General features: G+C 45.4%; 1 protein-coding gene across 1 annotated transcript in view; it reads right to left on the bottom strand.

Moving 5' to 3' along the window:
* The window catches only part of gpatch8 (G patch domain containing 8), a 25400-nt gene extending 7923 nt beyond the window's left edge, over positions 1–17477 (bottom strand). Inside the window, exons 1-6 of the mRNA XM_056578910.1 lie at positions 17304–17477; positions 14696–14773; positions 8083–8155; positions 1337–1404; positions 654–740; positions 2–145 (exon numbers count right to left, since the gene is read on the bottom strand). Of these exons, the coding sequence (XP_056434885.1) occupies positions 2–145; positions 654–740; positions 1337–1404; positions 8083–8155; positions 14696–14773; positions 17304–17348 (495 nt within the window). The 5' untranslated portion in view covers positions 17349–17477. The remainder of the gene's footprint in view (position 1; positions 146–653; positions 741–1336; positions 1405–8082; positions 8156–14695; positions 14774–17303) is intronic.

Below are 17477 nucleotides of genomic sequence, written 5' to 3'. Positions count from 1 at the left end.
CCTGCTTGTGAGCGTGGTCGTAGGAGTTGATGTGGTTGTCAAACTCCTGGTGTTTGGTGTACTGCTTGTCGCACAGTTCACAGTAGAAGTTGGCTCTCAGTTCCTCCAGAGCTTTGGCTATGGCTTTTTCCTTCTCCACCTGGTCCTGTGGGTCGGTCGACAACAAGTAACGTCAGCCTGGCATACAGCGAAATTAACAATAGCAAATGGACCAACACAGCGTATGGTTTCCATAATGTAGAACGCAGTGCCAATAACTGTCAACTGACTCGTTTCTCATCTAGGATTAGTACACTTGATCTTATTACTTACAAAAGTGGGTTTGTACGCAATAAGATCAAATTATTGAGTGTACTTTTGGTTTAGAGGACATATGTTCCCTCTCATAATGGTCTCTTCGTGAGAGTTATTTAAATGTACAAGCCACAGCTTGAGGTTGAACAGGGTTTACCCGGACCTTACTAGGTGTGCAGTCTCTGTTGTGGAATGGATCAAGGAGTCACCGACAGCCTGCAGTTTTGCTCATGCAGTGGCAAGGGCACCAGTGATTAACTGTGCCGGGTCGCGTGGCCGCAGAACAGCCGGCAGAGAGAGAGGGGGTCACCTTGGGCTGCGCCGAGGCATGAGGGGAACAGTGGGGGGAGGGCTCTCACCTTGTACTTCTGTCGGAGCTCCTCTGTGTCCTCCTTCTCCACCTCAAGGACTCTCCGCTTCTCCGTGGCATCCTCTGCATAGTCAAGCTGAGGAGAGAGGGGGAAGCCATTACATTACCCTCGCCTCAAAAAATCATCTCAATCTAAAGTCTGTTGGCAGACAAGCTCAAATCTGGGCGAACTGGACCGTTCGCTTTCTGTCGCTTCATATCTGTTTAGACTAATCGTGCTGCTGTAGGCTGATATCTGTATGGCCGTTATTAGCCAACATTAACTCAGCCAGCAGTAGCAAACTTTAAGGATTTTATAAAGATTAAGTCAACACCGTTCAGACTGGAAAGTGAAGAAATACACACACACTTTTTTCTTTGTTCTGCTATAACATAGTTGGACTGCTGGAGCACAGCTTACCATCCCCTTAACCCCCTTATGTTGCAAACTGCAGCTACTTATGGTGTTGAGAGAGATCAAGTATATTAAATAACTGTTCGGATTTAACAAATTAAAGTGTAAAAAGCCCCATTTTACTGCTAATCCTTCACCAATTTCATGATATCGTTTTTAATACGATGGCATGTTCCGCCCTAATAACTCATTTGCCGCCACCTTTACACAGGTCATATTTCCTGGCGGCTTCTGCCCTAGACATAAACGTAGACATAACAGCCACCCCCATGACCCACCTCCATCTCCATGCGTCCCATCCCCATGACATCTTGTTTGAGGGTGATGGGCACAGGGTCAGTGCGTCCTGCGGGGGAGGGGGCAAACAGAGAGAGGACAGGGTAAGCTTGTGATCCCCGGACGAGCGGGAGTGGTTTCGGAGACAGCCTGCTTTAGAGCATAGGGCGTTGGGGGTGGGTGGGTGGGGGGGAGAGGGAGGTAGGACGGGGGGGGGGGGGGGGTAGTTAGAGGATTTTGCCTTGAAGTGCAAAGAGACCAGAAAAGCTACAGTGAACCAAATACCAGCCATTCTCACAGCTTACTGCGGCCCCCCAAGGTGAGCGGGGATAAGCAATCCTTTGCTGTGCTATTTCATCTCAATAGCAGTTTTTTCTTTTTCTTTTCTTTTTTTCAATCAATATAGGGTCAAATTGGTAGCCTCTCTAGTACGATATCAAGGCCGCGAGGGACTTAACAAGTGGGAACGCAGACAAATAGTATTGAGTACGCCTGGTAGTGAAAAGTGTGTACGTCAAGCTATTTTTTAAATCGTCTACAATATGGCGTTGTTTAGGCTGCTTAAGTACTCTCCCCTCCATGCTGCAGTCCTGTTAAACCGGAACGCAGATTCTATCAAGGGCAATACAGCCTGAGGGAGAGGGGAAGGTGGGGGAGGAGGGAGGGTAGGTGAGTGCTGATGCCGCCTTGTGCTGCAGCTTGCTAAAACACCACTGCGACAACAGCTAAGAAAACACAACCTCCCCCCTTGCTGCCATCCCGACTATTCTTTTGGCCCCATTTACTGCCTCCTCTAAGCGGACCAACTGTCCTTTTCCTGCTGTCCTCAACACAGGGTCTGGCAGTTGTTGGAAACCCCGGCTACCCTCCGTCCTCATCTAGTCGAGCTATGTCACGTAAGCTGTGAAAAGAGCTAGATCAGAAGGAAATTAAACTGTTTGGAAAAAAAATAATAATAATTAAAAAAAACACAAAATAAATGGATTTGAAAGAAAAATCCAAACTACTTTCGAGATTGACACAGAATTGCTTAATCCACTCATAATCAGCCAAACAAAGCAGAACGAGAGAAGAAGAAGAAGAGTAAAAAAAGGGACACAAGCACTGGACTACAGCAGAGTGACGTCACAGGCCAGGAATCGCCATGGTGACAGTGCAAGGGATGGGGATACTTACCTGGAGAGAGGCACAAGGACAAGACAGACAGACATGGGACTCTTAAAACTAAGGCTGCATAAATAGTTTAGGCTAGTCTGCTGCAGCTACTGCTAGACAGATATTCGATTTAATTATCAGATTTCAATTGTTCGTTTGGTTTCAGTTTTTTCTTTTTCTCCGACTTTAGACGTTCATTTATCCTACTAAAAGTCAAACTTGGGTCCAATTATACCATTGGGCATGTACAATATTACACAGAGCTACGGCACTGAGTTTTCAATCATTGAAATAATCTTAAATAGTATGGACAGTGCTGTTACGCCTTATGTTGATCATATCATTGTCCACTGAGATTAAGACTTAAGGGTCTATTTTAATTCAAACTATTATTGTTCAGGTAGTATCAGGGACTTGCCTGTTTTTTATAGATATTTATACATCATAATAAAAATGTCTTCTCCTTGCCCCATACAAAACTCGATTTTGCAGTATACTTAGTGTTACATTCACAACCCAATGGCATAATATTTTTTTTCTGGCATATCATATTATAGAGCTGCCTGTCAGGACTCCCATTCCCAGCGCAGTGTCTGGCCGCGAGATAGCATTTTAACTCTAAGCAAATTGTAAAAGTTAACCGACTGCACAACAATACTAAATTGACTCATTAACTTCACCGAAAAGACTGAGAAAGGCGCGTAAGTTTAGGTGGTAGCCTCATGACTATTTGTAGATACTTCTGATCACCTGGCAGCGTTGTGGTGTGTGTGACGTGTGTGAGTAATTAATTCATGTTTGAGCCGGCAGGCCATCCCGCAGTCAGACCACTGCAGTAGCGAGCTTCAACGGTGCCCCTTTTAACAGGTGGCACGGGGGAGTGGGAGGAGTCACGGGCCAAGCTTCAGGACCAGGATGAGCCCTGCACCATTACGCTCATCCCAAACTATCACCATCTTTCGTCAACGGAACGGAACAGAAAACACAAATAAGGAGAAAACCACAGTGACAAATACTTTCGGCATTACCCATTCCAGTGGAAAAAGAAAGAGACCAGACAAAAAGAGTGCATCTAAAGAGGATCACGGGGTGTAAATCACAACGTAGGAGAGAAAAGAAGAACTGAGAACAAACGACAAGGACAATGCTCTTAAAAGGGGTAATGTATATGTTTTTACATACAAGCAGCAGAATGACCACTAATACAAAGAGAGAAAGAGAGAGATAATTGAAAGCCTATGTAGCATTGGTGCTCTGATGACAGGGAAAAAAACAAAAACAAAAAACAGAAATGGGAGAAACTTAAAAGAATCAAAAAATCAAAACAAATTCAATTGGGGGATAAAATAACATTTACCACTAAGTTTACCATCAGCACAACATGGGCAGGATCAAATAGCTGTAAAAAAGAAACACCAATTGGTTAAGCAGGAAGATTGAGGCACATAGAGTAGGTGGGGTTGGGGTTGAGGGAGATGTGGGGATTAGAATATAGAGAGGGGGAGGAGAGTTGGAGGCCTATATGTCCCTCTCCTCCTCCTCCTCCTCCTCCTCATCCATCCTTTCCCTGTCCCCCCTTCCCTCTCTGGGCCTAGGTTCCTACAGGGTTCTCCTCTCACCACTTTGTCCAGACCAGCCGTCCCTGCCCCCATTGTCCTATCTGGGCTTCATCTTGCCCAATTCCCCCTGAACACTGTGCGGGTTCATCTCAGCCCAATGACTGTGAGCCAGTGACTGGGTTCGATGGGAAAACCATGAGGTAATCAGCTCCTCCGTTTCGGCGCCGTGCATTGGCGAGGGGAGTCATTTAACCAATAGACGGGACTGCACATGACCAGCGTGGAGCGCAACAGTCTCCAAAGATGGACATGCTGAGGTGCCGTTTGTTTAAATCGTCCCCCGCCGTCTGCGTTGAACAAAGAGTCATGCTTTTTTTAACGTCAACATGCCATCCATTGCTTGGAACGCATCAATGGATGCCGCTAGACACAACCATTCTCTCCCCCTGCGGGACATTTTGCCTCCCAGACGCTGGCCGGCCCCAGTTTGGCAAATCTACCGTACCTCCTTTCATGTCCTCAATGTGGGGGAGCTGGTGCATGTGCGTGGTATGCACCTGAGGGAAAGGTGGGCAGCTGAGCTTTGAGCAGTGCTTAGGACTTTCTAGGCATCACAATGCCACACCACGCAAGGACGGGCAGAATTACCATTTAAATGCGTTTCTTTTTGCGGCTGTCAGAGGAGATATATATTCGACTATCTGGTGAAATTAGGCTACAGTGCGTTAACTGGCTCCAACACTGCTCAAAGCAGCATATAGGGGTAGGAGGGGTTGAGGGGGGGGGGGGGGGGGGGGGTTTGAGGCAGGCAGGAGTGCACCTCTGGGGAAAGCATGCTGTGCGGGACGGGCGAAAGAACTGGGAGAGGATGGACATGTGTAACCATAGGGGACAGAGACGGTTTTGGGTGCAGAGGGGGTGGTGTGAGGTTTACCCTGTAAGTTGACTGTATGGCTTGGTCAGTCACACACTCACACACACACACACACACACACCTCAGGCCCATGTTACAATCAAAACACATAATACACGCACACAGGTTTGGAAGTAGATACAGGCATCAGGCAAAGGAGGGGGGCGGGGAGGGGGGGGGCTGATCTACTCTGCAAGCCATTCAAAGTCTGAGCCGTGGTTACAGCCAATCAGAATCCCAGAGAGCAGCCACAGACACTCAGAGAAAAATACAACACAGCCGGAGCGGGTGATTCTACAGGACCTCGTCAAATCATGGCACCCTGAAGCTACCTTGATTTCAAAGTGGATTTTTGTTTTGGTCTTTGTTCAAAAATCAAGCACTGTGTACACCTGAGCAGATTGACACGAGAGTTTAGTGATTTATGAAGCAATAGAATGGAAGCTGAGAAAGGCCATTAGCCTACAGTTCACTGTAGAGGGAGTGTTATTCCATTGAGGTTAAATGCAAAGTGAGGTGTGGGGGGGGTTGGGGGAGTGGGGGGGGGGGGTGGGGGAGAGAAACACATCCACACACACATACACACGCGCGCACGTACACACACACACACAGACATACAGAGGGAGTCCAACAAACCTTACCTAAAAGGGGCAAAAAGAACAAAAAAAAGAAGGATAAGAACAAAGTCAATACATTGGAAACTTAAAATTGGGGACACATTGCTATGACTTCAGAAAGATCGGAAAACCTTTGCTTATGAGAGGAAGGAGAGGAATGAGAGGCAGGTCATTATGATAGTCGTTGCGATAAGGCAGCAGGGAGGACATCCTGTCCTAGTACATAACCAAAACTGAGAGCCTGCCATGCAGTGGTGCTGTGCAGCGTTGGTGGGTTATTGGTCTCAAAACACGGCACCCTTGAAACTCTTACACAACTGGACAAAGACAATGACTCTCCTACCCACGTAAGGCAGCTTATATAACACCACAACGCGGACACGCCAGTGGCAAAGTCGCAGGAAAGCACACACACACACACACACACGCACGCACGCACGCACGCACGCAGCCCTGGCAACATGCTCCCGCCTACACGCAGATCCTCAACAGATTCCAGCTCGCTGTTCAGCCATTTCAAAGCCAGTTGAAAACAAGCCACCTGAGAAACCATACAGGCAAAGCGGTGAAGCCGTCGCCTGCTATAATGTTGTCATCCTGCCCAGAATGATGCGGTCTCCTCTTGTGTTCTGTTGCCTGGCCGACGTGCTTTAAATCTGTGGGAACGAGCGGGATTGAAAGCCATATATGTCCAAGGAGGACTAAAACAGAGTGAGGAATCAACAACAGGACACAGCCTGGTGTGGCAGTGTACCATCCTATCTTTCGGATCACTGCTGTGTGCATACCCATATGCGCAGACATCAATGTCAATGGGTGTATGCAATATCAAAACAATGGTGTTGACCTCGTTCTACTGTAGGCAGTATGTATGACATTATGCAAAGCACTGCAGACAGTGTGAGGGTTCAATTGAGCGGGGAGAGGTCAACGGAATGGAATGAGGATCAGTAAGGGAGACACACAACTATGAGGATGTGGCGCATGCACGGGGAACCAAACGCAAACAGAAAACCGCGGTCGGTACACTACGCAAATCTGTCAACACTGCCGTCATTGTGTCGCCGCCTTGCGAGCGGCCGTTACATTTTACAAGGGAAACCTTCCCGAATTTGGGGAAGTTACCGAACACGAGGCAAACTCTTGCAGGATGCGAGTTCTGCAGGGTGGAATATAAGCCCTCGGCGTCCGCTCTGTGTGTCCGGCGGCTATCTCAAATGTGTTTGGACGGAGTGTTCCTATGCAAGCCGGGGGGGGGGGGGGGGGAGATGCAGATGGAGGGGGTGCTTCGGTTGGAATTCAATAAAAGTGTGGCGGGATGAGTGACGGTTGTGTTCAACATCGGAGGTCCAATGTGAAAATGAGGTGTGATGCGATAAAGTGTAGGGGTATGCTGTGTCTTGGAGTATAAGGCCATGGATGGAGAACCTCTGTAGATGACATCCTGTTGAGTCAGGGAGACAAATGACCAATGAAACTACTAACCCCTTGAATGTTAAAAACAGACCCATGGAAATACACAAGATCCCTCCAGTGATAGCCATGGAAAAACATGGCAAAACCAGTACAATCTAAAAAGGTCTGATCGCTCAGGCAAACCCACATATAAGGAACAGGAAGTACAGTATATGGCTCTATATAGCGCTACCAGGAAGTCTCTCTTTACCGGCCTCGTTAAGTGCAATATAACCAGATATTCTGCTTCTTCTCGTCACCCCGTTCTGCAAACCAACGCAGGAAATTAGAAAAGCCATTAGCACAGGGGATTTAAGCTGATCACGTCAGTTGATCATTTCCATGACTAATGGCACAGTGAACACCAACGCCATCCCAATGTAATAAAAAACTGCCTCATGTCAAGTTAGACAGCATCGTCTACCAGGTAGCTGGTTATTGTATCCGTATGGTCTGCAGGAAAACACTATTCTGTACCTATTTTATCATTAATCCTGCATTATTTCAACATCAGCCGAATGACAAAACATAACTTGATTTGCTTATCTTTTAAAAAAAACAGGTAAATAAATGAATAAACCAAGATGCCAACTTTGCAGACTCTGGCCTTCGGCAGAATGCATCCCGTTGCAGTAATATGAACCGCATATAAGCCCGTTTCTGCTCCGGTACCACTGCAGTACCACTGCAATAAGCCAGATACAGTGGGTAACAGCAATACAAGGGAGATGCGATTGAGGAACTTGAGAACCCCAGGACTGTTTAATGAGGAAGAACATCTTGTTTTAACCCAGTCACAGACAAGAGAGGTGCTTGACAGATTAAAAGGATGTTGATACAAAAAGACGATGAAAATAAAGAAGCAGATACAAAACGAATGAAAGAAGAAAAATAACAAAACGAGAAAGCCTTTAGGAGAATGGAGGAGAGGGAAAATGAAAAGTTGGAGGAGCTGTGACCCAGCGTTGCCAGAGCACACTACAGAGGAGAGAGCTGAGAGGAGAGAGAGAGAGAGAGAGGTGTGTGTGTGGACTGGAGAATATCCTTACCCTGCATGGTTTTTCCCAGGCCTTGCCCCGACTTCCAGCCATGTTTCTCAAGCAGCCGATGTCCGATGTTATCCTAGAAGAGAGAACAGAGGAGAGAAAGACCAAAAATATTCCAAAAATAAGAGAAGCTTTCTCCCGGTGTGACAGGTACAACACAAAAATAAAAACAGAAAAGAAACGAAAAACACAAATCTCACAAAACGTTTTATCAGCACAGCCACCACCATTGTCATCATTCACATCACCTACAGCGTGTAACGTCAGTGACTTTCAGCACACAGGGGTTGTGAGTGGGGGGGAATTGGAGGAGGTATGGGCTTCTCCACTACAATGAACTACTGTGGGCTATGTGTAGCCTAGCCAGTACACGCTAGCATCCGTGTGTAGACAATAAGGAGCAGGGAAACATACCCACCCGGTGCAGAATGCAGTCAAAACCCCCTTCTTGTTAAGGCTAACATACGGCAGGCTTTTAGCGTGTTAATTGTTAGTCTTTAGACGGACAAGTCAAATCAACTAAGATTACGTAAGAAGGAAGGAGAAAAGGGGCAATATATGTAGCACACGCAGACATATATCACCCGGTACAGAGCGAGAGCTTAGTACACATAGAAACACACGACAACACGGTATGGAAATCTTGCATTGAAAGGAACGTGGGCCTGAGACTCCAAGCTTGCTGTGATTCTATAACCATGACAAAACAGGAGGAACACCATGGAACAAACACAGCTGTACAGCAAAAAAAGAGCGAGAGAGAAAGAGAGGGAGAGATAGCGGGAAGAGGAGGAGACGGGGCCTTGGATTACCATTACAAGGCCCAGGTTGAGACAGTGACCAAGTATCATAAAAAGGGGCATGTATGTGTGCAGGTAGAGAGGAGGACATTGTGTGGAGGTAGCACTATAGCTACTACAGGGCATCCCGTTGCGTGTGTTCTTTGACACCTCTTGCATTATGTATTTTAACCGTTGTAATTGGAGTCATGCAAGCTGGAAGCATACAATCAGGTTACAGAATTTGTATGTCGGATGGCATTTGGCAGGCCCAGTAATGCTGTTGGCTCATCAGGTTCTCATTGGGACTTATACCAATGCATCCTTTCTTACAACCTGAATGAGCCATGTCACATTTGGGCAGGTGGGTCCGAACTGATAGCCCATTGTCAAATTGATTGAAAGAGATGCAAGAGCACACCCAAAAAGGACTTCTCTGAAATAGTACTTTGTGCATCAAGACTTAAGACTTATCTCACTGGTAGGGGTCAGCGATAAAACTTAAACATTTAAGGTGAAATGCAACACCGTCCCACCACTACACACTACAGAACATCTTCAAGCACAAATTAAAAAAACAGACAGATCAATCATGTTTTCTTAATAAGCAGTGGGGTTGATTATAGCTAACACAAGCTTGTCTAACATTCACCAGAGTGCTGCAATCTAAAAGAGATAAAGTAAAAAAAAAACATACAAACCAACCAAAAACAACAAAAAAAATGATAATTATAAAGAAATCACAGAGTGGACATCAAGTTTCACAGACAAAACAAAAAAGGTGAAGGGGTTGAGAAACCACACAAAACCTGCATGCGACTTTTTGTTAAAGCATTTTTTAACAAAAAGGTGACGTCGGGTTTAGTAGCGTACTGAGAGTGGACCGTATGAGGGGAGATGGGGCAACAGAACTTCCACTGTGTTAATCTCAGGTGGGCTCAGGCGAGGAGGTGTTAGGACAACAGAGCTGTTGACCGAAGGGGGCTGAGGGGCGGGAGGGAGCAGGCCGGGTCGTGGTGGTAGTAGATGGGAAGAGGGGTCGGGGAGGGATTCTAGGATAGCGCAGATAAGCTATGGCCAAGTATGGGGTTAGTGCAAGTGAAATGGGTGGTGCTCACGGACACATCGCACACACAAACACACACAGTGCGTGATGCATCTCCGCCAGTAGGTTCAACGTGCCTTCTCCTCTAAACAATTGGTTGAGCGAATGACTCTTCTCTCTGCAGTTATCTGATGGTCACCTCATGGGGAAAGACCTTATCTTATCATTTCCTGCCTCCCTCCAAGTTTGTTTTACCTCCCTGTTCAACTCATTTCGTAGGGCTGAAAACATCCAGGCCTGGGAACTGAAGCAAGGGGACGTCCCATTATTGAGGCTTTGACATGAGATAAGACCTGAATCTCTGCTGGGCCTCATTTAGACGAAGGCAGACTTGGGACATGGTAGCTGTTTCAGAACTGGCCCTTGTATACAAACTACAGGGGCAAGAGGCTTTGAGAGAGTGCAATGTATTTTTGACCTTCAGCCGATGCACGTGAACACGGCACAGTGAATAGTCAATAGAGGCTATAGATCTGCTGTAGCGCAGCGTTTCTGGACTACGTCACCCACGATGCTGTTCTACATAGCATGATATTACCGAGCTCACTGCAGCAAAATCTGCAATGAGCTCCACCCCTCCACCCACCACCCCCATCTTCCCTTTATCTCTCCCTGCTTTTGACACCGACCATGCCTCTGTCCTGCACTGCAGTGTTCCAGTGCAGCAAAGCCTGATATGTCAACACTTTCCTTGGGGAAAGAAGCCTCTTGGAGCAATAAACAAGTTTGCAGAATTATTTACATTTTCCAAACCGAGTCAGGTCATTAAATCTGACAGGAGCAAATGACGGAAGCAAAAGCACGACCGACAATTGGATGCAATGCCCTACCAAGGCTATAGCTGTCAAATAGGCTACACAATATATGGTTAATGGTGGTTGGGAGGTAACTCTCAGGTAAAGCACCAGTGTTAAACTATTGATGAGTCGATTAAAGCAAAGTGGGCTTAGTGAATCCTGTAGGCGGAGATGCAGCGTGGGCTGTGTGTGCTGAAAAGAAGGGTGGTTGCACTAAAAGAATATAGACGGACAAAAATGAAAGCAACAACGGCGAGTCCAACAGCAGTGCAAGTGGAGTGAAGGCATTTCCATACGAACCTGGCTTTAAAATACTGGGCTGTCAAAAGAACAGTCACACGTGAAAACGTAAGAGACCGGCCAAACGCTTTCAACTGCAATTACTGGTAGATGCTAGATTCTTTAATTCTCAAATGCAAATCTGTCTCTGCCTTTAAACAAACATAATACTGTATACAAAAACAGAAAATAAAAGCGGGGAGGCATGTCAATACAAATCCACCAATTGACAGTTAATACAGGTAAAAAATAAAAGTGTTACCCAAACACAAGTGATGTAGAGATAGGAGAGGGGTGGTGAGTACATTGAACCACCGTTGGCGCAATGCTTGGGGTACAGTAAAGGGATGTGTGGGGAAGGGGTGGGGGGTGGGACAGATATGCAGAGGAGGCAACCGTGTCACTGCTCTGAGAAGTCAGCAATATGATGCTTTGGTTTGTATGCATGCATGTGTATTTGTTTGCATTTCATTACATGGATCATTTGGATAACATTTCTGACTGACTTATGCACAACTCTGCTTTGTTCTTTTGGGCAATTCTGTGCATTCCTGTTGTGTTTAAGATGTGTGACTGAATGGAAACAACTGTTCGAAACCACCACAGCCTCACAGAAACCGCATGGGCCACACCATGTGAACGATACGTGGTTGTCTGAACAAGTTAATATGTGATGCCATTAAACGTATCGACAGCTGGTAGGCAGGAAACTCTGGTACTTACCTGGTAACTGATCGTGAAGTAAATAACACTGATTGGTTGAATGAGGAAAGTTCAGTTGGAAAAATGGTGCTGGTGGTTTCAATCATTTGTCATCAAACACACAATATGCATGAATGTATTGCAAAATACATCACTAAAGATTATGCTACGAAAAGGGGTGTGTGTGTGTGTGTGTGTGTGTGTGTGTGTGTGTGTGTCTCCCCCCGTTGCATATCATTGTGAAACAGGGTTTGGAAGGTTGGGAAGAGATTGCGGGGAGGAAGGTTGGGGACAAGGGGGCTGGAGGAGGTTGGGGTGGATGGGATTGGATCTCAGAGGCAGAGGAGAATAGTCTCGATAAGAATGGTGAGTGGAATAAAAAACGGTGCTTAAATGCTACGCAATTAACACATGCAGTGCATAAAAATTAAAATAAAGAAGTTGTTAGAGGGTAAAAAGAGCAGAGAGGACCAAAGGGGAGAAGAGAGACGACAGAGAGAAAAAAGATATCCCAATAATGTACCACAGACCTCTATCTGCCTACAAGATCACACACAGTTGAGAGGCATGGGAGGAGCTCTGAGAAGCTGGGCCGACGCACTCAGCGACAGCTCCCCGTGTTCCGATCGGTCAACAACTGTTGGGATCCAACAGCTGTCGCATTGAGAGCCGTTTTTCTTGAATTGACTCTTGTTCCTCGTGGCTTTATGCTCACAACACCCATCATGACCATACAGCTACCAGGAAATAAGAGTTGTTTCCTTGATTTGAAATCCCCTTCGCACCTCGCCCTGGCGAGGGGCGCGTGTGTGTTGTGAGCACCATCGGAGAAGGGTTAAAACATTGAGTGCTGGTGGAGAGTGACTGAGTGACGGTCCTGTAGGACCCCAGTGTCGGGAGCCGCGTTGTGGCTGCGGCTCAGCGCTCAGCACCCCTCCATAAACAATAGCGCAGGAGCAACAGACTTGACTGGCGACTACAAGCATGGTGAGCAGGCTACCTCTGGGCTACACTGTGTCTGCATTCCACGCACAGCGGGGGTGGGGGGTGTGCTGTGCTGTGTGAAAATATGTTTCCTTGAGATCCCTATCTGGGCTGAAAGTCTGCCCTAGTACTTCCCGGCTAAGAAGTTAAGATCTCGGTTGGGTCAAATTTGGTTTCTTAAAGCAAACAAATGAGATGGGAGAAGGAAATGCAAATTGCAGCCTGAGTCAGTCGTTACAGAGTAGGTGCTCTGTATTGGACATTTAAAGGCTGGTTGTTGCCTAGAGGCCTCCCAAGCCATCTTCAGCTGATGCTTATAGACATCGGGACAACACAACACAGACAAGGGTCCAACCCATGATCCAGTGTTTCAATCCAATTCCAATGTAAAATGGACATAATGGGTACACGTGATGATATAGATGAGGTCACGAATCTAGCCACAATGTGGGGGAGAGGGGAAATGCACCACGTAGAGTGCCTGCTCACCAGAATGCTTCATAGAGATAAGAGGAGGTGAGACAAAGGGATAGAGAGCGAGACTGGAGAGCGAGAGGTAGAGAGAGAGGGACAAGAGAGAGCGAGACTGGAGAGTGAGAGTGAGACTGGAGCGCAAGAGTAGGACTGGAGCGCGAGAGTGAGAGAGACTGGAGAGTGAGAGCGAGATAGATAGACAGAGACAGAGAAGGTAAAGAAGAAGTAAACCGGGCTGCCTGCGCTATTATCTATGTGCCTCTTTAGCAAAAATGCAGTCCCAGTTGCACAAGCACCATGCCAGCACAGAATGACAGAGGGTACTGTACACCGATTCACTGTGTAGTAGGGAGGGAGCGACAGAGAAAGAGAGAAAGAGAGAGAGAGGGACAGAGGCAAATATACAGAGTGAGAGAGTAGTGAGAGCAGATAAAGAATGTGACAGGAGTGAGAGAAAGATAAAGTAAGAGAGAAGAGACAGAAGGAGAAGCGTTACGAGGACCCTAAAGATATGAGTAGGAAAGCAGAGCGTGCAAATACAAACCGGGTCATTGCTGCTTAGCTAATAGGGGCCAATTCGCTGCAGGAGAGAAATGTCGAACACCCCAAGTTGTGTACAATAAGATAACTGTCCTACAAGTACACCAACAATAAGTACAACACCACACACGCATCGATTCAAGCAGCACACACACACACACACACACACACACACACACACACACACACACACACACACACACACACACACACACACACACACACACACACACACACACACACACACACACACACACACACACACACACACACACACTGCAGCCAGTCACATCATTACACATTCACTCTCTGTTGTGCTCAAAAGGAGTGGATTAAGCACTGGCCTCGCCCTTTCCCGAATCAAATTTTAGACTGAAAAAACGACAGTAAATTATTTCATCTTGAGTTTAGCTCTTAATCGTGTGACAACCCCAACTTTGGTGGAACTGTGCAAAATGAGCAGATGCTCACCACCTCAAACAGCCCTGGATCATTTCAGTCAAAATCCATTAAAGTACCAATACTTTCAAATGGATTAAAAATAATCAGCTCATCTTTAATAACAGTGCTTTAACCACTCCTTACTTTTTTTAGTGATCTATATCTTACTGGGATGACTAACAATGACTTATGGGAGACTGCTACACATTTACAAAAACAAGATTTGGAAGTTAAAAACGAAATCAGAATAAAGGATAATTTCATGAAATGGAACAGACCAAAGACCTGGGGCTAGTAGTATGGGTGGGGGTCTATAAGGTGGGAAATGGACATGTGAACAAGTGGGTTTTCCACGATTTAGGTGTTAGTGTGTTGGATACGACACTGGTTGCATCTACGTAAGACAGGATGAATGGACAGTAGTGTGTGCGGCTCTTTTAAATCTCCCTGGACCTATCATCCACTCCACTCTCACAGCTGCTCCAACGGTGCGGGTGTGATGGATGCACTCTTACCGATTCGATGGGCTTGTCCAGGGACGCCTGCTCCAGCTCCAACTGGCCCTCCTCATAATGGTCAAAGCTATTTCCACCCTAAAATGGACACAGGATTAGGTATTATTAAAATCTCTCTGTGGGCGACTTACACAAATTCAACACACAAAATCTGCTGCAGAAGAACAGATTCAGTGTTATAATTTTGATGAATTTCGGCAACAACTGCATTCAAAAAAGTTAATTGGAAAGATGTGTTTATCAATTTCAGTTCATGCCATGGTAATGGTATAACTGTTTATGCTCAGATTTCAGAGCACAGCAGTTTGAAGATAAACAGTTTAAATATGCAAGTCGTGTCCTGGGTATAACAGAATGAGCAATAGCCCATACTGCAATCCATTCAAATAGTTTGTCTGTGTGTTTTCTAAAACTTAGGACAAGAACAAGCTCTCTCAAGAATAGCAGAGAATAGACAAAGAACACTGTCAGCAGTTGTTGCTTCGGCTATTAAAATGAGCATACCAATATCAATATAGCCTTCTAGTACCCTATTGCTTCCCCTTGATTGGTAGTAATATGTGGGAAACACCAAGAAGTGCAATAACCCCCATCCATATTAAGCCTATATAACATTCCCTCTTAAGCTTCCATGTTTTTCTAATAAGCTATTTGTGATAGCCAACCCATCATCTGTGAAGTGTGGCAGTTGGTGGTTGCAGTTTTTTAAGCCTAATCCATGGACAGCAGACTAAACGTCCCTATGTTTTGGGAGATGTGTTGACGACATACATTTCTGTAATAAACACAGGCCTACATGCATAGAAACTAAGCTTAAAGAAAACAAACCCCGCCCTATGGTTCAATCCCTCTGAACTACCAGGGTTCTGCATCAGCATGAGTAGAGGACACAATCTGGTGAAACTGGGGAGTCGAGAACTCATTTATGAATAAGAAAATAAGTCAATGGCTTCCTCTTCGCTTACCCAATAACGTTCTGTATCGACTACTTACAGGCTTATCAGCACAACCCCATTGCCAACCACAATAACATCTCAGTAACCTAGCAAGCAGACTCTCCATCTTTCTTATTTCAGTTACAAATACGCACACAAACACACATTGTTGATATGCAAAAATGGTAGGTTAATGGTGAACGAGAATTTGCGATCCAAATTTCTTTGTCCTCAAACAGCCAGCATTGAAAGCTTCGGACAACAAATGGAACTATAAAATAAGCAAGCTCGCCGCTGTAATAGAACTTCCTGACATCTTTAAAACATTGTGTTCCCTAGGTTAGACTTATTAAGATAATGATCCATCTACTGTAGGGAATATATGAACGATTTTACAAGACACGCTTGCATTCATGCAATAGGTTCTAAATACATTGTGACATATTGTTTTATAATGTATACTTATGCACGTTAAGGAAACTATCCCACTAAAAAGAGAATTAAAAAAGGTAAAATGTTTTGGGAATTGTGCTGACAACAGTTTTACAAATCACGTGGTAAATGTGAAAATGGCCCTTAGCCATGTACTCTAATGAAAATCAACAAAAACATGTTTCTTTCAAAAGATACGAGTGTGTGTGTGCGCTCGTGTACGTGCGTGCGTGTGTGTGTGTGGGCTAACAGGTGACAAGCCTGCAAGAACAGAAAATTCGTCAACATGAACAATCAAAAGGTGTAGTCCAGTGAATAAGGTTTCTATCTCCCCATCGACATTGATCTAGCGACAGAAACTGCTGGAGTTGAAAAGGTGCAACACTGAATAAACTATTTTCCAAATATATAACGTATGTTGTAGTTGAAATGACAGCAGCCCTTGTTTACATTTACTTTTGTATAGAAAAAATATGGACTACCCCATTGCATCCATGCAGTGTACATGTTGGATTCAATATACCTCCATAAATCGTATGTCTCAGTCGGTCGTCTTTTAATAACAATTTATATTGCACACTGACCTGCCTTATATATAGAGCCAGGTTAAGGCAGCGACAAATGCTGCAACAACCAAAACCAAATTTAAATGTTTATATTGAGTTTTGTAGCAGTACTGGACACATCCAATTACTTAAACAGGGGCCCATCAGTGCCAACGTAGTTTAACATTAAATATCGTTGACAGGCTAAATAGCAAAGGGTGTCCGACTGTAACATTAGTCATCGTGTATTCAAGAAGCTAGCTGTTTGCTAGCTATCGTCATCAAGCTAATGTCCATAAACAACCAGTCTTCCCAAGGTCACAAACAAGCAAATTGACAGTGATCATCTGGTGTCCTAGCAGATACATGGGGAACTTGATTATCGCCGAATTCAACACGCAATACAACACACCTTTCAAGGAGCCATATCTGACGCTAAACCCCGTGCTATGAGACAAAAGCTATTGCAGAGTCGGGATGGCTAAAGAAGGCTAACTTCAAAATAGACTCAGTGCAGCTTCTACCACTAGCAATACTAGCTGGCTAACTAGCTTGCAATGCTATGTGCTGTGCGGAGAGCAATTGAACAGTGTTAACTACAATTAACCCAACTAAATGGCATTTTCTCGTCTTTATATGTCAATACATGTAATGAACGCACACACGCCATTTGCTAGCTGGCTTTAAATATATTACCTGGAAATCACGCTCTTCGTTAAACCTAGAAAATCTGTCAGCCATTTTCTAAACGCAGCAGCACACCAGCTCCTCCGCCTCTCGTCTTGCTGTCTACATGGACGGCGACCACGAGAAACGCTTTCTGCTGGTGATGCGTGTTGTTGCGTCAACCATTATTCATCTTGTATGAAC

The sequence above is a fragment of the Gadus chalcogrammus genome, chromosome 2 (assembly GCF_026213295.1).
Source record: "Gadus chalcogrammus isolate NIFS_2021 chromosome 2, NIFS_Gcha_1.0, whole genome shotgun sequence".
NCBI classification, from domain to species: domain Eukaryota; kingdom Metazoa; phylum Chordata; class Actinopteri; order Gadiformes; family Gadidae; genus Gadus; species Gadus chalcogrammus.
This window is presented reverse-complemented; position numbering and strand designations above follow the sequence as displayed.